General features: G+C 36.7%; 1 protein-coding gene across 3 annotated transcripts in view; it reads left to right on the top strand.

Annotated features, from left to right (window-relative positions):
* The window catches only part of FBN2 (fibrillin 2), a 172,180-nt gene that overhangs the window by 149,706 nt on the left and 9,502 nt on the right, over window positions 1-12,972 (top strand). For all 3 annotated transcript variants that reach the window (XM_074166568.1, XM_074166567.1, XM_074166566.1), the window contains exons 47-56: window positions 1,688-1,816; window positions 2,126-2,245; window positions 5,602-5,727; window positions 5,961-6,113; window positions 6,680-6,745; window positions 7,020-7,145; window positions 7,252-7,371; window positions 8,722-8,844; window positions 9,275-9,406; window positions 10,776-10,901. In XM_074166568.1, coding sequence (XP_074022669.1) covers window positions 1,688-1,816; window positions 2,126-2,245; window positions 5,602-5,727; window positions 5,961-6,113; window positions 6,680-6,745; window positions 7,020-7,145; window positions 7,252-7,371; window positions 8,722-8,844; window positions 9,275-9,406; window positions 10,776-10,901 — 1,221 coding nt within the window. The remainder of the gene's footprint in view (window positions 1-1,687; window positions 1,817-2,125; window positions 2,246-5,601; window positions 5,728-5,960; window positions 6,114-6,679; window positions 6,746-7,019; window positions 7,146-7,251; window positions 7,372-8,721; window positions 8,845-9,274; window positions 9,407-10,775; window positions 10,902-12,972) is intronic.

The following is a 12,972-nucleotide window of genomic DNA, read 5'->3' as shown; positions in this document are numbered from 1 at the left end:
GTTCACTGACATTTTAATGAAGCCCTCACTTCCGTTAGATTTCCTGGGTAATTACAGCACACTTCCTTGACTACTGGCACAGTCGTGTGCCATAGGCACCACTCACAATAAGCATATATTACGTCACACCACCAGTGTTGCCTTATGAATTTAAAATAATTTCATTTTTCACCATATTACTTGACAGAGGCACACAGTGTGAATGAGGAAGCAGATCAGCAGTAAGAATACCAATACAACCAATCTACCAAATCTGCATTGCTAAGATGAACTCCACTTATACAGAGTTTATACAGGCATTGCTATTTCCAGTTCCCTAAATCACAGGACACCAGAATATCTGATGGTTTTGAACAATTTAAATTCCTGGATACTTGTGATAAAGCAACTAAAATATTCCTGAGCTGAAGAACAGGCTTGTAAGTCTCTTGAGATCCTCTCCCTTGTGCAGAGCATAAGGCAAAAGAGAGGAAGGCTTTGCATTCCTTCCTGCTGCAGAAGGAAGACAGAAGGAAGTCTACTGGTTCCTTTCAGGTTCAGGAGAGAACTGAAACATCTAAATAAGTATTTTTAATCCTCTCCTTGTCCAGGAAAGAGAAAATCAAAGACCTGTCCAAGTAGGAAAAGTCTCCTGTCAATGAATGGCACTATTTGCCAAAGAGGTTCTTTCCCTTGGCAGTATGGCTGCCAGTCTGCTGCCAGAAGCATCCAGCATCTCTGCTCCAGGCTGTGCCTTCAAGGATGCCAAGGAGCCTGAGATGACTCAGAGACTTGGCCTTTTGTTAGCACTCCTTTTGACAGCTTGAAGTGCCTCAGGGCTTTCTTCCAAACTATCCTAGTCATTCAAAGGCAATACAGCCCATCCCAGTGTAATATGTCAGAGGTACTTCTGCTTGTGGAGCTGTTACACAGAAGAAATGTGCTATAGAATAAACTAGTAATGCAGGCACGGCTGTACTGACTGAAGGAGAAGGTACATCTTCTTCAGAAGCATGAAGCAGACTAAAACCTCTTCAGTAAAACTGATGGTAGTCTTCATCATTCAAATTCAAGTATTGTAAAACAGCGAAGTGTAAGGTGTTCTTACGCCATGATGTTTATCCGATCTCCTTTTCATTTATTCTGAAACTTTCTCGTCTGTATTTTTCCTTATGCAGTGCTCCTTTAAGTCTGCATTATTAAAGTAACTCCACAAACTAACAAGCATCTTAAAACCTAATTTTCAGAACTGTTATGAAGTAGAAAATCGTCCTGCAGAAAGGAAATGATATATTCCAAAATTTGAAAATGACAAGGCAGGTTTTAGGAGGAAATGCAAGCAAATATAAATGCAGATAAAATCCAGAACACTCCATGTAACATTTTCTTTTCTGTGTCTGGAGTTAGTATCATACAGTCGCCTGGCAGTAAGTGAATGTCTCCAGATGCAGTAGCTGAGGTAATGCTGCAAGTTTGAGAATTATAATACCCTATAAAAAAAGAGTGTTGTTTAAATAGAACATATTCCTTAATACACTTGAGTGGGAGTTACTTTCCACTAGCTGTCAGCTGTTCCCTTGTTGCTGCAAGATTTGCCTTTTCCGCAGAAATATATATTGCAACTTGAGTGTGTTTATAGCATACTGTATATACTGTGCTGGGACTCAACGCTCACTTCTGGGGTTTTATTTTGTGGTTTTTTTTACAGATATTGATGAGTGCAGTTCCTTCTTTGGTCAGGTGTGCAGAAATGGACGGTGTTTCAATGAAATTGGTTCCTTCAAATGTTTATGTAATGAAGGATATGAACTTACTCTAGATGGCAAGAATTGCATTGGTATGTATGATACCACATAGAGATGTTAAAGTACTAATTAGCTGAAATAATCAACTTATTAGCTCCCACCTAGAGAGAAGGACCATGGTTTGAGTATCTAAGTATTAAAAAAAAAACGTCAGTGACCTTAATGAAAACACAGTAGAAATAACTGGGTTTTGGAATAGTTGTTGATTTTCAACCATTAAAATGCCTATGAAAAAGAAATTTAGAAAAGAATTCTACAGTCTTTGTCATGAATAAGCCTGTTTTGTTACCTTAAGAATTACATGATTCTAAACCTTTCTTGGTTCCATCTGCTCCCCAAAGATACAAATGAGTGTGTGGCACTACCCGGTTCATGCTCTCCTGGTACCTGTCAAAATTTGGAAGGATCATTCAGATGCATCTGTCCACCAGGATATGAAGTAAAAAGTGAAAGTTGTATTGGTAAGGCAAGTTGTAATTGTTGCTTCTGAACAAATTAAAAATTAGAAAACATATCTCGTTCTAATTTGGAGGATAGTACGTGTACACTCTAATGCTCTAATGTTTGCGAATGTTGCCCAACATAAAAACATGGTGACAGGGAATAAATCAGTAGGAAGAGTCTTCAGGAGGAGGTTTTAAAAATGGAAGGCAAGATATTTTGTACAGTATTGTAGTATGTTTTGTACACTAACTTCTTCATTAATGCAAACAAAAATACTTACTTTTCAAAAACGTGGTAGTTTATCTTTCATTCAGTTTTCTTTTTTTTTTAAAAATATCATTCATAAAACAATCTGTGTACTGGATTTATATAATGTTTACAGAAAGGTAACTATCAGCAGTCAATGCATGAACTAAGCTGCTGGTTTCGGAGGTTTAAAAATCTTGATAAAATTAGGGAGCTCATGGGAACAATTGCTTAAATTGGTTTCTTCTAATAACTGTTTTCTGATTTCATGTTTTCTATACTGTCTCTCAAGTGCCAAGATTCACAGGAGGAGGAAGAGGAATATGAAAGCAGATCTTTCATCAGTTTGCATGTTCTTGTTTGTTCCTATAAGTCTCATTTAAAGCTTTGAATACCATTCAGGAGCTGAATGGCACACACTGAATTAAGACTTGGTGTGGCAGAGAATGAGAAATAAATCCAAGTTACAACTCCCTTTTCCAGCAAAGCAAATCACAGAACTACTGTGAATTTATTGGGTATTTAAAGTAATTTTGTGTGGCACCTGGGAAGGAGGGTGCAAACAACTAGTTTTGGGTAGGTAACCGAGAAAGCTTAGGTTTCTGCCTGGTCAGAGGACAGAGGCAAGCACCTGTCTCTCCACTGTGACTGTATTAAGAAACCTGGTTTTACTCTTAAATGGCTGAAGTTTAGTTGATGTGACACCGCAGACACACATTCATCCAAATAACTCCAAATAGTGAATAAGCAGCTTGTCCTTGTATGGACTGAAGAAAAGACTGGCGAGGACATAAAGATTTCGCCTATAGCCGCCTAATCTGTATGGGTGCAGGAACTGGATCACAGGAACCTTTTTGACTTTTTATCTTTAAGAATGGGATGTATTTTCTAAGATCCAGAGTTCTCTCACCTTTTTGTATCATGCCACCGTATTCAGTTTGCCTGCCAACTTCATGGCTTCTTTTGGCAGGTGCTGTTTCCATATTAGCAATTATGCTTGAGATGAATGCAAATCACCTTCAGTTGTAAAATCATGAATTTAAAATGAAAGCTTTTGGTTTTTGGGGAATATCACTGTTTATGGCCACTTCAGTATCCTGACAGAATCTCTTGATGTTTTTGACAGCATCAGTGGCTCCCAAACAGATTTTTGCGCAAATTGAAGTAAGAGGGACTTAATTGCATTCTTTTTCTTCATTCTGCTATGTGTCCAGGAAATTTGCAGCTAAAGTTCCTAGAAAATGCCTGGGTAATCACATGTGATTGTACTAATACTTTGATTAATATTATGACAGCTCTTGCAAACATACGTTCCCCATTATTTTCTATTGATCTTACATGCAAACAGCTTTATAAGAATTCATGACTTCTGTTTGTAACATGAAGGTTGGCAGTGGCTAGATTACATTATAAGCTCAGGGTGATTATATGCAGGAGAAACCAAAACAGATGGGAGCCACAGAAAAATTCTTAGTTTCCACTTACTCGTTTTATGTATTTCCTTTCATTTTATGGGAATGGAGGGGAGAGGACTCGTGACTACCACAGTCTGGCTGGTCACCTGTTCATCGTGGCACAAAAAGAGTTTCTTCCACTCGTCCCAAGACATTCATTACAGGAATAACCAGTACTTCAATAGAGCAGTTTTTCCATCCCATTAATGCAGCTGAATTGCTGAGCTTTGTATACTTGCAACTGCCACACTGAGAAATTAATTACCTTTTATTCACTGAAATAAGCTGATTTAGAATGCTTCACATTCACAACAGCCTGTCCGTGCTCTGCTACTGCAGCGTTTGACCATAGGCCAGATTATGCTACAGTGGGTTGTTCATGTGCTGTACTTAACTGTAAATTCTGAAAATAGGACTCAAGGAAATATTTTTCAGAAGTAACGTCACCTGTCTTCTTCCATCACTCCACTTATATTTTCCTGGTGATAAAGACTGTATTTCCATTGTTTCCTTATCTGCTAAATACAGGTCAGTTCTCTAATATTCATTATAGTAGAGAGTCCAACAAATATCAGAAAAACTGGCGCTACAGATTTGTGGCTCAACATCCATGAAGCTTTTTTTCATGAAGAATACCTATTCCTGCCTACAATTTTATTGAGATCAATATGGATATTATTGTAGAACACTTATACAGCCATAGGTCTCTGTGATGGTTCTTTTAGTATCCCTTACTGAAAGACTCAGGAGGGGTTGTACTGCAGGTACAGCTTTGAAGATTATTAAAATACACTTCAGAGTTTATTAGATTATAATTAACTTTACAAATTACTATAGCAAAGAGGCTTTTTTCTTCTGCCAGTATTTGCAGAATAGAATAAATTAAAATATGGTTTAAAATAATAGATATGAAAATTAAAGCTCTACTAATGTATTACTTTTTGTACTCTGTTTTCTATATAGATACAGGATATGCAGCCTGATACTGTTTGAGTTGCATGATTTTACAGGCGCTTGGTGTTTATATTAAATACTCTTTTATTTTGGTTCAAGTTTCCAATAACTATAAAATATATATATCTATTTTTAAAAATCTCACATTTAAATAGTCATAGCAATATATTCTAAATTATGCAGCTGAGCAGGAAAAAAAATTAAATAGCCTATCAAGAGTTGCTGTGGAAGACCAGTAAATATAAATCCAAAAATATAAATATAATCATAGCCCTCCCTCTACTAAATAGCTAGCTATAGTTTCAGTTCAAGACTCAGTTAATCAGCATGAAAAAAACCCACCTTTAATTACAAAGAACCCACAACATACAGATTTTGAAAAAATTAATCTTTGGATGTTTTATGTTTCCAGAAAAATATTTTTCTTATTAGAAATATATCTTCTCCTCTGTTTCATCCCGAAAGCATTTATTTAATAATTATATTTATTTTTTATTTATCTATTTATTATAAATATGGAAAAGAACAGAGAACTGTATTTGGAGAGAAATGCTCTAATTTGAAAGAGTTAGTGGAACCTTCAGGCTGCTTTCTCTCTCAGGTGCTTTATTGGAGGAGCATGTCCTGCTGAAGTTAAATAAATAAATGAACAATCTTTCTTAACCAAGGAATTCATAGCTAATGGGGTTGCGGTGAACCTTGTCTCCTTTAATTTGCAGATATTAATGAGTGTAATGAGGATCCCAACATCTGTCTTTTTGGCTCTTGTACCAACACGCCAGGAGGCTTCCAGTGCATCTGTCCTACAGGTTTTGTGTTGTCTGATAATGGACGGAGATGTTTTGGTAAGTTAATTATTAAGGAATGTAATAACTTTTTCTAACAGATAATAGATACTCTCTAGAATGAGTAAAAAGGGACCTCTACAGGGCTCTTCCAAAGTGTGCCCTTACGGGGTTTGGAAACTGCTTTTAAAATAATATGAAAAATACAGGCCTAACATTATTCCTTTCAGGACTAGTCATCATCTAACCAGGCAGGAAGTACTAGCTCCACCTAACTGTATTGTCTCTTTTAGATACTCGCCAGAGCTTCTGTTTCACTAACTTTGAGAATGGGAAATGCTCAGTGCCAAAGGCTTTCAACACCACAAAAGCGAAGTGTTGCTGCAGTAAAATGCCAGGAGAAGGATGGGGTGATCCTTGTGAACTCTGTCCAAAGGAAGAAGAAGGTACACATCAAGGTTTAACAAAGCCTTTTTAGGTGGGAGAAAAGGAAGAGCATATTTGTGTTGTACCTTCTTAATCATTAGAAGGAGAGGCCTTTTTGGCATTCTCTCTTAATGGCCTTTTCTAGAACCAGTTTCAGGTCAACAAAAGGAAAAAATTAAATAGAAGAAACCACACAAAAAGAGAAATCCTGAGTTGTAGGTTTTTCTCTGTAAAGAAATGAACTAGTACCCTCCATCTGTAGATCTAGCCTGCTTTGGGCAAAAAGAGAAGAGCAAAATGAGATGGTGCCAAGAGGTAACCAAGAGTTTTCCATTCTTGGTTTTCTTCAAGTACAGAAAAGGGAAGGCACCAAGCACACGCACACAGAAGCTCAATGAGTTCTAGTGCTGCTTCCCTGATCTAGAGACAGTGCTACTTTGGTAGCTGGCAAGACAGCATAATGACCATAATTTAAACAGTTGACAGTTTTGAAAAATGAGATATAGAAGACTTGGATGGTTTTAACCTTCTGTCATGGTGCTCTCTCTCACTCGACGTGTTTTTTTTTAAAAATGTACCTCTACAGTTGCTTTTCAGGACCTGTGTCCATATGGCCATGGAACTATTCCCGGAATTGATGATACACGCGAAGGTAGGTATTCTTTCTCCTGATAATTAAAAAAAAAAAAAAAGTTATTTATACTTACAACTAGACTTGGATATTATAGTATGTGATGACTCCCCACAGCCCCAGGTGACAAGAGGCTGATCTTTAATAAATATGGACCATTATGAAATCACAGTTAAAAGATTACCTTTGAAATTGCACGGCTAGAGACAAACAGAATAGGACACTTTTAGTTTTTTTAAGACTTCATACAGAAATGCATCATCTAAGTGGTTGCTAATATCTTCCTGCTTTTTAGATGTCAATGAATGCCTTGAAAGCCCAGGGATCTGCTCAAATGGTCACTGCATCAATACTGATGGATCGTTCCGCTGTGACTGCCCCATGGGATACAACTTAGATTACACTGGAGTACATTGCATCGGTGTGTCCATAGTTCATAAATTATAAGAGTTGTAATACTGACATTTAAAACACAATTTGAAATGTGTCCCAGCTCTCTTCAGTTTGCATTTATTCATTATATACAGATACTGATGAATGTTCAATTGGCAACCCATGTGGAAATGGTACGTGCACTAACGTGATCGGCAGTTTTGAGTGCAACTGTCATGAAGGATTTGAGCCAGGCCCAATGATGAATTGTGAAGGTAACTTCATTTTTTTTTCCTTTAGTTTTTGTCCAGTCGTCAGTATTCAAATTACTTTATTAACCAGGCCTTTGGTGCTATAATAACTAGGAGGAAAAAAGGTTTCTCTGCTTGAAATATGTCATTGAAAAAGAAGTCTTGAATTGATCTAAGCAGTATTTTTAGTTTATCACAGGGTTTTCCAAACTGCATGTTGTGGTATGTTACACTATTCAGTTGTTTGGAGGTGGGGAGCAGGCAGGGAAAAGTAACTGTTGAGCCTCAAAAATATCCTCATAAACAGTATCACTAAACGTGGCAAAAAGGCCTGGATTTGCAGGGTATTTTTCACAGAATCACAGAATCTTCCTGGTTGGAAGGAACCTTTGAGATCATCGAGTCCAACCACAAAAAAAAACCCCAAAAACCCCACACCACACCGCATCCACAAACAGACACAAACCAACAATCTTGGGCACTAGAACATGCCCTTTCATAACTGAGGCAGAGCAGTTATGAACTGACCCACTCATCACAGTTAGAGTAACAAGTGACTGAATGTAATAAAACTGAAGTCAGACCAATGGTCCATCTAGTCCATCATGCCTTACAGTTGAAATGCTAGTTCAGTGTACAAGCATGACTTAACAACTTTCTGCAGTTCAGTCCTCTAATACAAGAGTTAAGGATATAGGGAAAATATCATGTAAACTGGGGGGTGCATCCCTGCAGAGTGGGATTAGTATCCACTTATGGATCTGTTGTCCAAGAATCTATCCAGTACGGTCTTGAATCCGCAGATACCATCTGCTTCCACAGCCCCTTGTGGCAGCAAGATCCAGAATGTCACTACTCTTTCTACTTAGAGAAGTATTTTCTTTTATCTATCTTAAACTAGTCTCCTGTTAGTTTCATTAAGTACGTCTTATTTTTCAGGGTGGGATTTGTGTACAACCGTTCTGGTCTCATCAGATGCTAATCAGGATGCTTCTAACAAATTTTGTATTTTATGAATCAGAAGTTTGCTTTTTGAAGCAAGAATTCTTTGTTTTTAGAGTTGGGAAAAAAAAAGCTGACATCTCTCATCACACAAAAATTCATTTAAAAAACTATCATATAATAAAAATCTGAAACAGGCCTGTCCAAAATTGTCATTCTAAGCTCAAGTAGTTCCATATTTATTATTATTTTAAGCAGAGTTTGTTCAGTTTTCTCTGGCTACTCAAAACCAAACATCCTCAGGTTTCTGGTTTGAAGTATTACATTTCTGATGCTTTTTAGGTGACAAGAGAAGCACAAGTATAAGAAAACCTTCTTGGTGATTGTTTTAAAATTAGTGGAGAATGATTTTTTTTGTTCCTTTCTGTTCAGATATAAATGAGTGTGCTCAGAATCCCTTGCTGTGTGCTTTTCGTTGTATCAACACTTACGGTTTCTATGAATGCACGTGCCCAGTTGGCTATGAACTAAGAGAAGACCAAAAGATGTGCAAAGGTAATGACTGGCATATAAACTCCTCCCCAACTTGTATCACCCTGTTCTGGCCAAAGTATAATCTGAGTATTTCTGTGCATCTTCTATTCCTCATGTCAGTGGAATGTAGCAAACAGCCCAGTAAATGATGGTTTACTCTCTCAGAACTCATGCAAGACCAGTATCTAGTGTTTTTGTTATCAAATGTACCCCTTGATGGGGATTGTAAAGCCAAGAAGGTCACAATGGGGAAGTTCATCTTTAATATGACAAGGTGATACAGCTCACAAAGATTAAGACAACTGCAGTTAAGCATAGCTCTCAGATTTTTCTTCAGTGCTTTCTGTTTAGGGAAGTCTGTACATAGTTTTTATTGAGAAAGTCCTAGTTATCTTCTGTAACTGAAGCTACTGGAAGGAAGTTCAAACACAAAATACATATTTTTTTCCAGATCTAGATGAGTGTGCTGAAGGTCTTCATGACTGTGAATCAAGAGGCATGATGTGCAAAAATTTGATTGGGACCTTCATGTGCATTTGTCCTCCTGGAATGACCCGGAGACCTGATGGAGAAGGCTGCACAGGTAAAGCTTAGAAAGGGAAGAAGCTACTGAAATACAAACAAGCAAACAAATGAAAAATTCTCTGTATATGTATATGGTAAACTAGAAAACAGCAATTCATAAAGGACACGTAAGACAGCTAATGATGCCCAACATCTTAAACTTCCTTTTTGGTTTCAAGATTTAAGCCTTATCTGAAAGTAGTTCTAAGTGACTAATAAGTTTTCCAGAAGAAAAACTCTAGTTTTGTTCCTTTTGTTGTATAACAAAATCAGAAAGTTTTTCAGACACTTGTTAGATTTTAAATAAAGTTTCCAAATAAAAGAGATCTCATTTGATGAGTAGGAGGCAAAATTATCATAAAGTTACATAGCCTTTAGCATTAATACTGATGATAAATAATGTGGCAGTTCCTTAAAGAATTAAAACAGTAGGATTCTGAAACAACATATAAAAACCATAAAACACAAAAGACATGGAAACTGCCATAGTTCAAAATAATTTTCCATCTTGTAAGTAAGCAAACAGCTTTCCTCCATCATTTTCTCAATTACTTGAGGGGAAAACAATAGCAACATCTTGGCAAGTAATATGTTCTTCTGGTACATAAAAAAAAAGCAAGACCATTCCAAGGTTCTCTGTGGACAGAAGTAGATGAGGATGTCATTGGCTCAGAGGGAAAAAAAATTAAACATCCTCTCAGTTAATGCTTTAAATGAACATATCTTAAAACAGTGTTCCTTCAGCAAGAGAATGTCTACTCTCCTTTACAGATCTTTATGATTTTTTTCAGGGGGAATAATCTTTATTAACAAGAATTTTGCCTTTTTTTTGCCATGTAATGCTGACTTTAAATCACCTGAGATTTTTCTGAGGTTGTATTTTAGGCATCTATAAAGGTGTGTGATTGCTTATAGTATCTGTGCCATTAGCTATGGAAGAAAATACACTAAGATTGTAAACTCTTTCAGGGAAATGATGTGCTGACTGAAATGTGACTGATTGCAGAAGAGATCAAATGTATTCAGAGACTTTTAATGATTACAGTGTGGAAAGTTGTTATTCAAAATCATGCATGTACTCCAATTTTATTTAAATGTTACTTGCCAGGTAAAAGTTATGACTAGAAATTGCTCTGCTGCAAGTGTTTTCTGCTTCTTCTTGTAAGTTGCAAAGAACTTACGAGGATGAAAGCTTACATCCTAGGATGCAGTGCACACTGAATGGAATAGGGTAGTGTTAACAGGAAAGACCTTTCCAGGCTTAATCAGTTGTTTATATTCCACTTCTTGAAAATATTTTGCAATTATTATGCAGAATAATTAATGCATTTTATGAGTGTGATATATTTTCTTGTAACCATTTATTTATTTATTATATTTTTGTAAAGATGAAAATGAATGCCGCACCAAGCCAGGTATCTGTGAAAATGGTCGTTGCATGAACGTTATTGGGAGTTACCGATGTGAATGCAATGAAGGATTCCTGTCAAGTCCATCAGGCACTGAATGTCTTGGTAAGTGCCTCTTTCATACACATTTCATCTTACATTGAAGTATAAAGGATGCAGAGTGTAAATTAGGCTTCTGAGTACCTAGCACCTCTCATATATACAGAGATTAAATAATGACCCTTATTAATTAAACATTGAGATGATATTAAATAATTATAGGAATAAGGAGAATCTTGAGAACATCAGCTGAGTCTAGCAATCAGGGGCCTCACACAGAAGTGTCTAAATTCCAAAGGACATAAATATGGTGCTCAGCAACACTATCCAGACAAAATATAGGTATTTTTAAAGAAGCAGCAGAATTTAGTTACCTTAGATAGATCAAAATGGGATGCAGAGGAAAATTGTTTCCTTATTCAAAACATGATCTTAAGCAGCACATCACTGCCACTAGGCATCTGAATTTTCTGTACCTTTAATTCAGACAGTGATTATGAATACAAAATGCTAGGATTTCACCAAAAAATTGCAAGGTAAATTGAAAAGTTTTGAGGCAGGCCTGCACATTAAATGCTGATGTAGGGTGTCATATTCATCAACTTCTGTTTCCTTTTCAATATGTTCAGGCTTGTCATTTGCACTATAAAATTAATTGTTGCCTTTTTAGAAGTCAAACAGAACGGCAAAACTTTTCTTTACTTTATCATGACCAGTGTTCAAGTATAGATAGTACAGTGTTTTACAATACCAAGACTGTATGAGTATTTGTTAGTATTCTTGCATCAAAAATACTTGTATATTATCTTATGTGAGAAATATAAACCCAGGTCCCTGTAAATTGTCATAAGTACTGTACTGACTTCACGGCAAAGCAGTAACATTGGAAGTGCAGGGTATTTCCTGAGGATTAAGACCACATGGGAAGAGGATGCCGCAGTCTGTTAAACTCAGCCAGTCATTAATGCCAAGGAAATACCCTGCTTTGAGATCATTATTGCTTTCTTATATTTAATATATGATATCCTTATTATTTTCTGAAAAGTATGCTTTGGGTTAGTTTGCTTATTGCTGCTTTTTCCTTCAGGGTTTCCTGGGTCAGAAATTAAAATGAAAAATTAGTCTGGCATAAACAAAGCATTTCTTCAGAATTAAGGCATAAACATTAAGTCTTAGATGACATTATTTTAAATATATTGTGCAAGCCTTTATATTCTGTTCACATTAAAATTTATTCCACATCTCAAACTGGGGACAAAGCTTTGTATGTTCTTCAAGTCATAACGTGCATAAAGACCTGCAGAGTGTCTCGGAGAACAGAGACTGCTGAGTCTTGCAAATTACTATAGCAAACATGGTGTCTTGCACAGCTGACACCGTCAGTGAGGACACCTTTATTTGATGTAAGCAGTTAAGTTACCAGGCATCCAAAATAAGTTTTGCCTAAAGCCAGAGTTTGCATTTTACTTGGTTTATGTAAGAAACGTACAGATGCTACTCCTCACACTTGTAAAAGAGGTGGTCAGCTGGGTGTTGATAGATTTACACATTCAGAGGGATCTGAAGGATTTTAACTTTTAAGAGAAAAAAAAATATCTTTTATTTAAAAACATAAGTGTCTGTCAAGCCATAGTTGACGATGTCTCCAAATAAGACAGGGGACATAGACTATTTAGAATGTATCATCTCTGCAAAATTTAGAGTTTCCATTAGCACTGGAAGCTGGGATCTCTGGTCTCCTCAGCTGCCTATCTAGAAAGATTGACAGGTATTAACTAAAAGGTTTAAAAATTTAGAAAAATAAAATTAGAAAGGGACAGATCAGCAGTAAGGCCATATAAATCTCCCCCCCTCCCCCCCCCAAAAAAAAAAAAAAACAAACAAACTAGGAATGCCACTGGAAAAGCACTGAGTTGCGTAGACACTTTTAAGCGCCAGGTATTTTGTATTTTGTCATTTAAGCCACATCAGGATAATTATAGATGATCAGACATGCTATTTCGGCCAGTAAAACAAAGAAACAAAACAAACTTCTAACCCCACTCCAAGTAAATTGTTCAAATGCAAGCCAAACATCGGCAGCTTAAGTGGAAACTCAGTGTGGCCTGCAGCCTGTTTTACTAGCAAGGAAGCTCAC

This window comes from Numenius arquata, chromosome Z, assembly GCF_964106895.1.
Source record: "Numenius arquata chromosome Z, bNumArq3.hap1.1, whole genome shotgun sequence".
Lineage (NCBI taxonomy): Eukaryota > Metazoa > Chordata > Aves > Charadriiformes > Scolopacidae > Numenius > Numenius arquata.
This window is presented reverse-complemented; position numbering and strand designations above follow the sequence as displayed.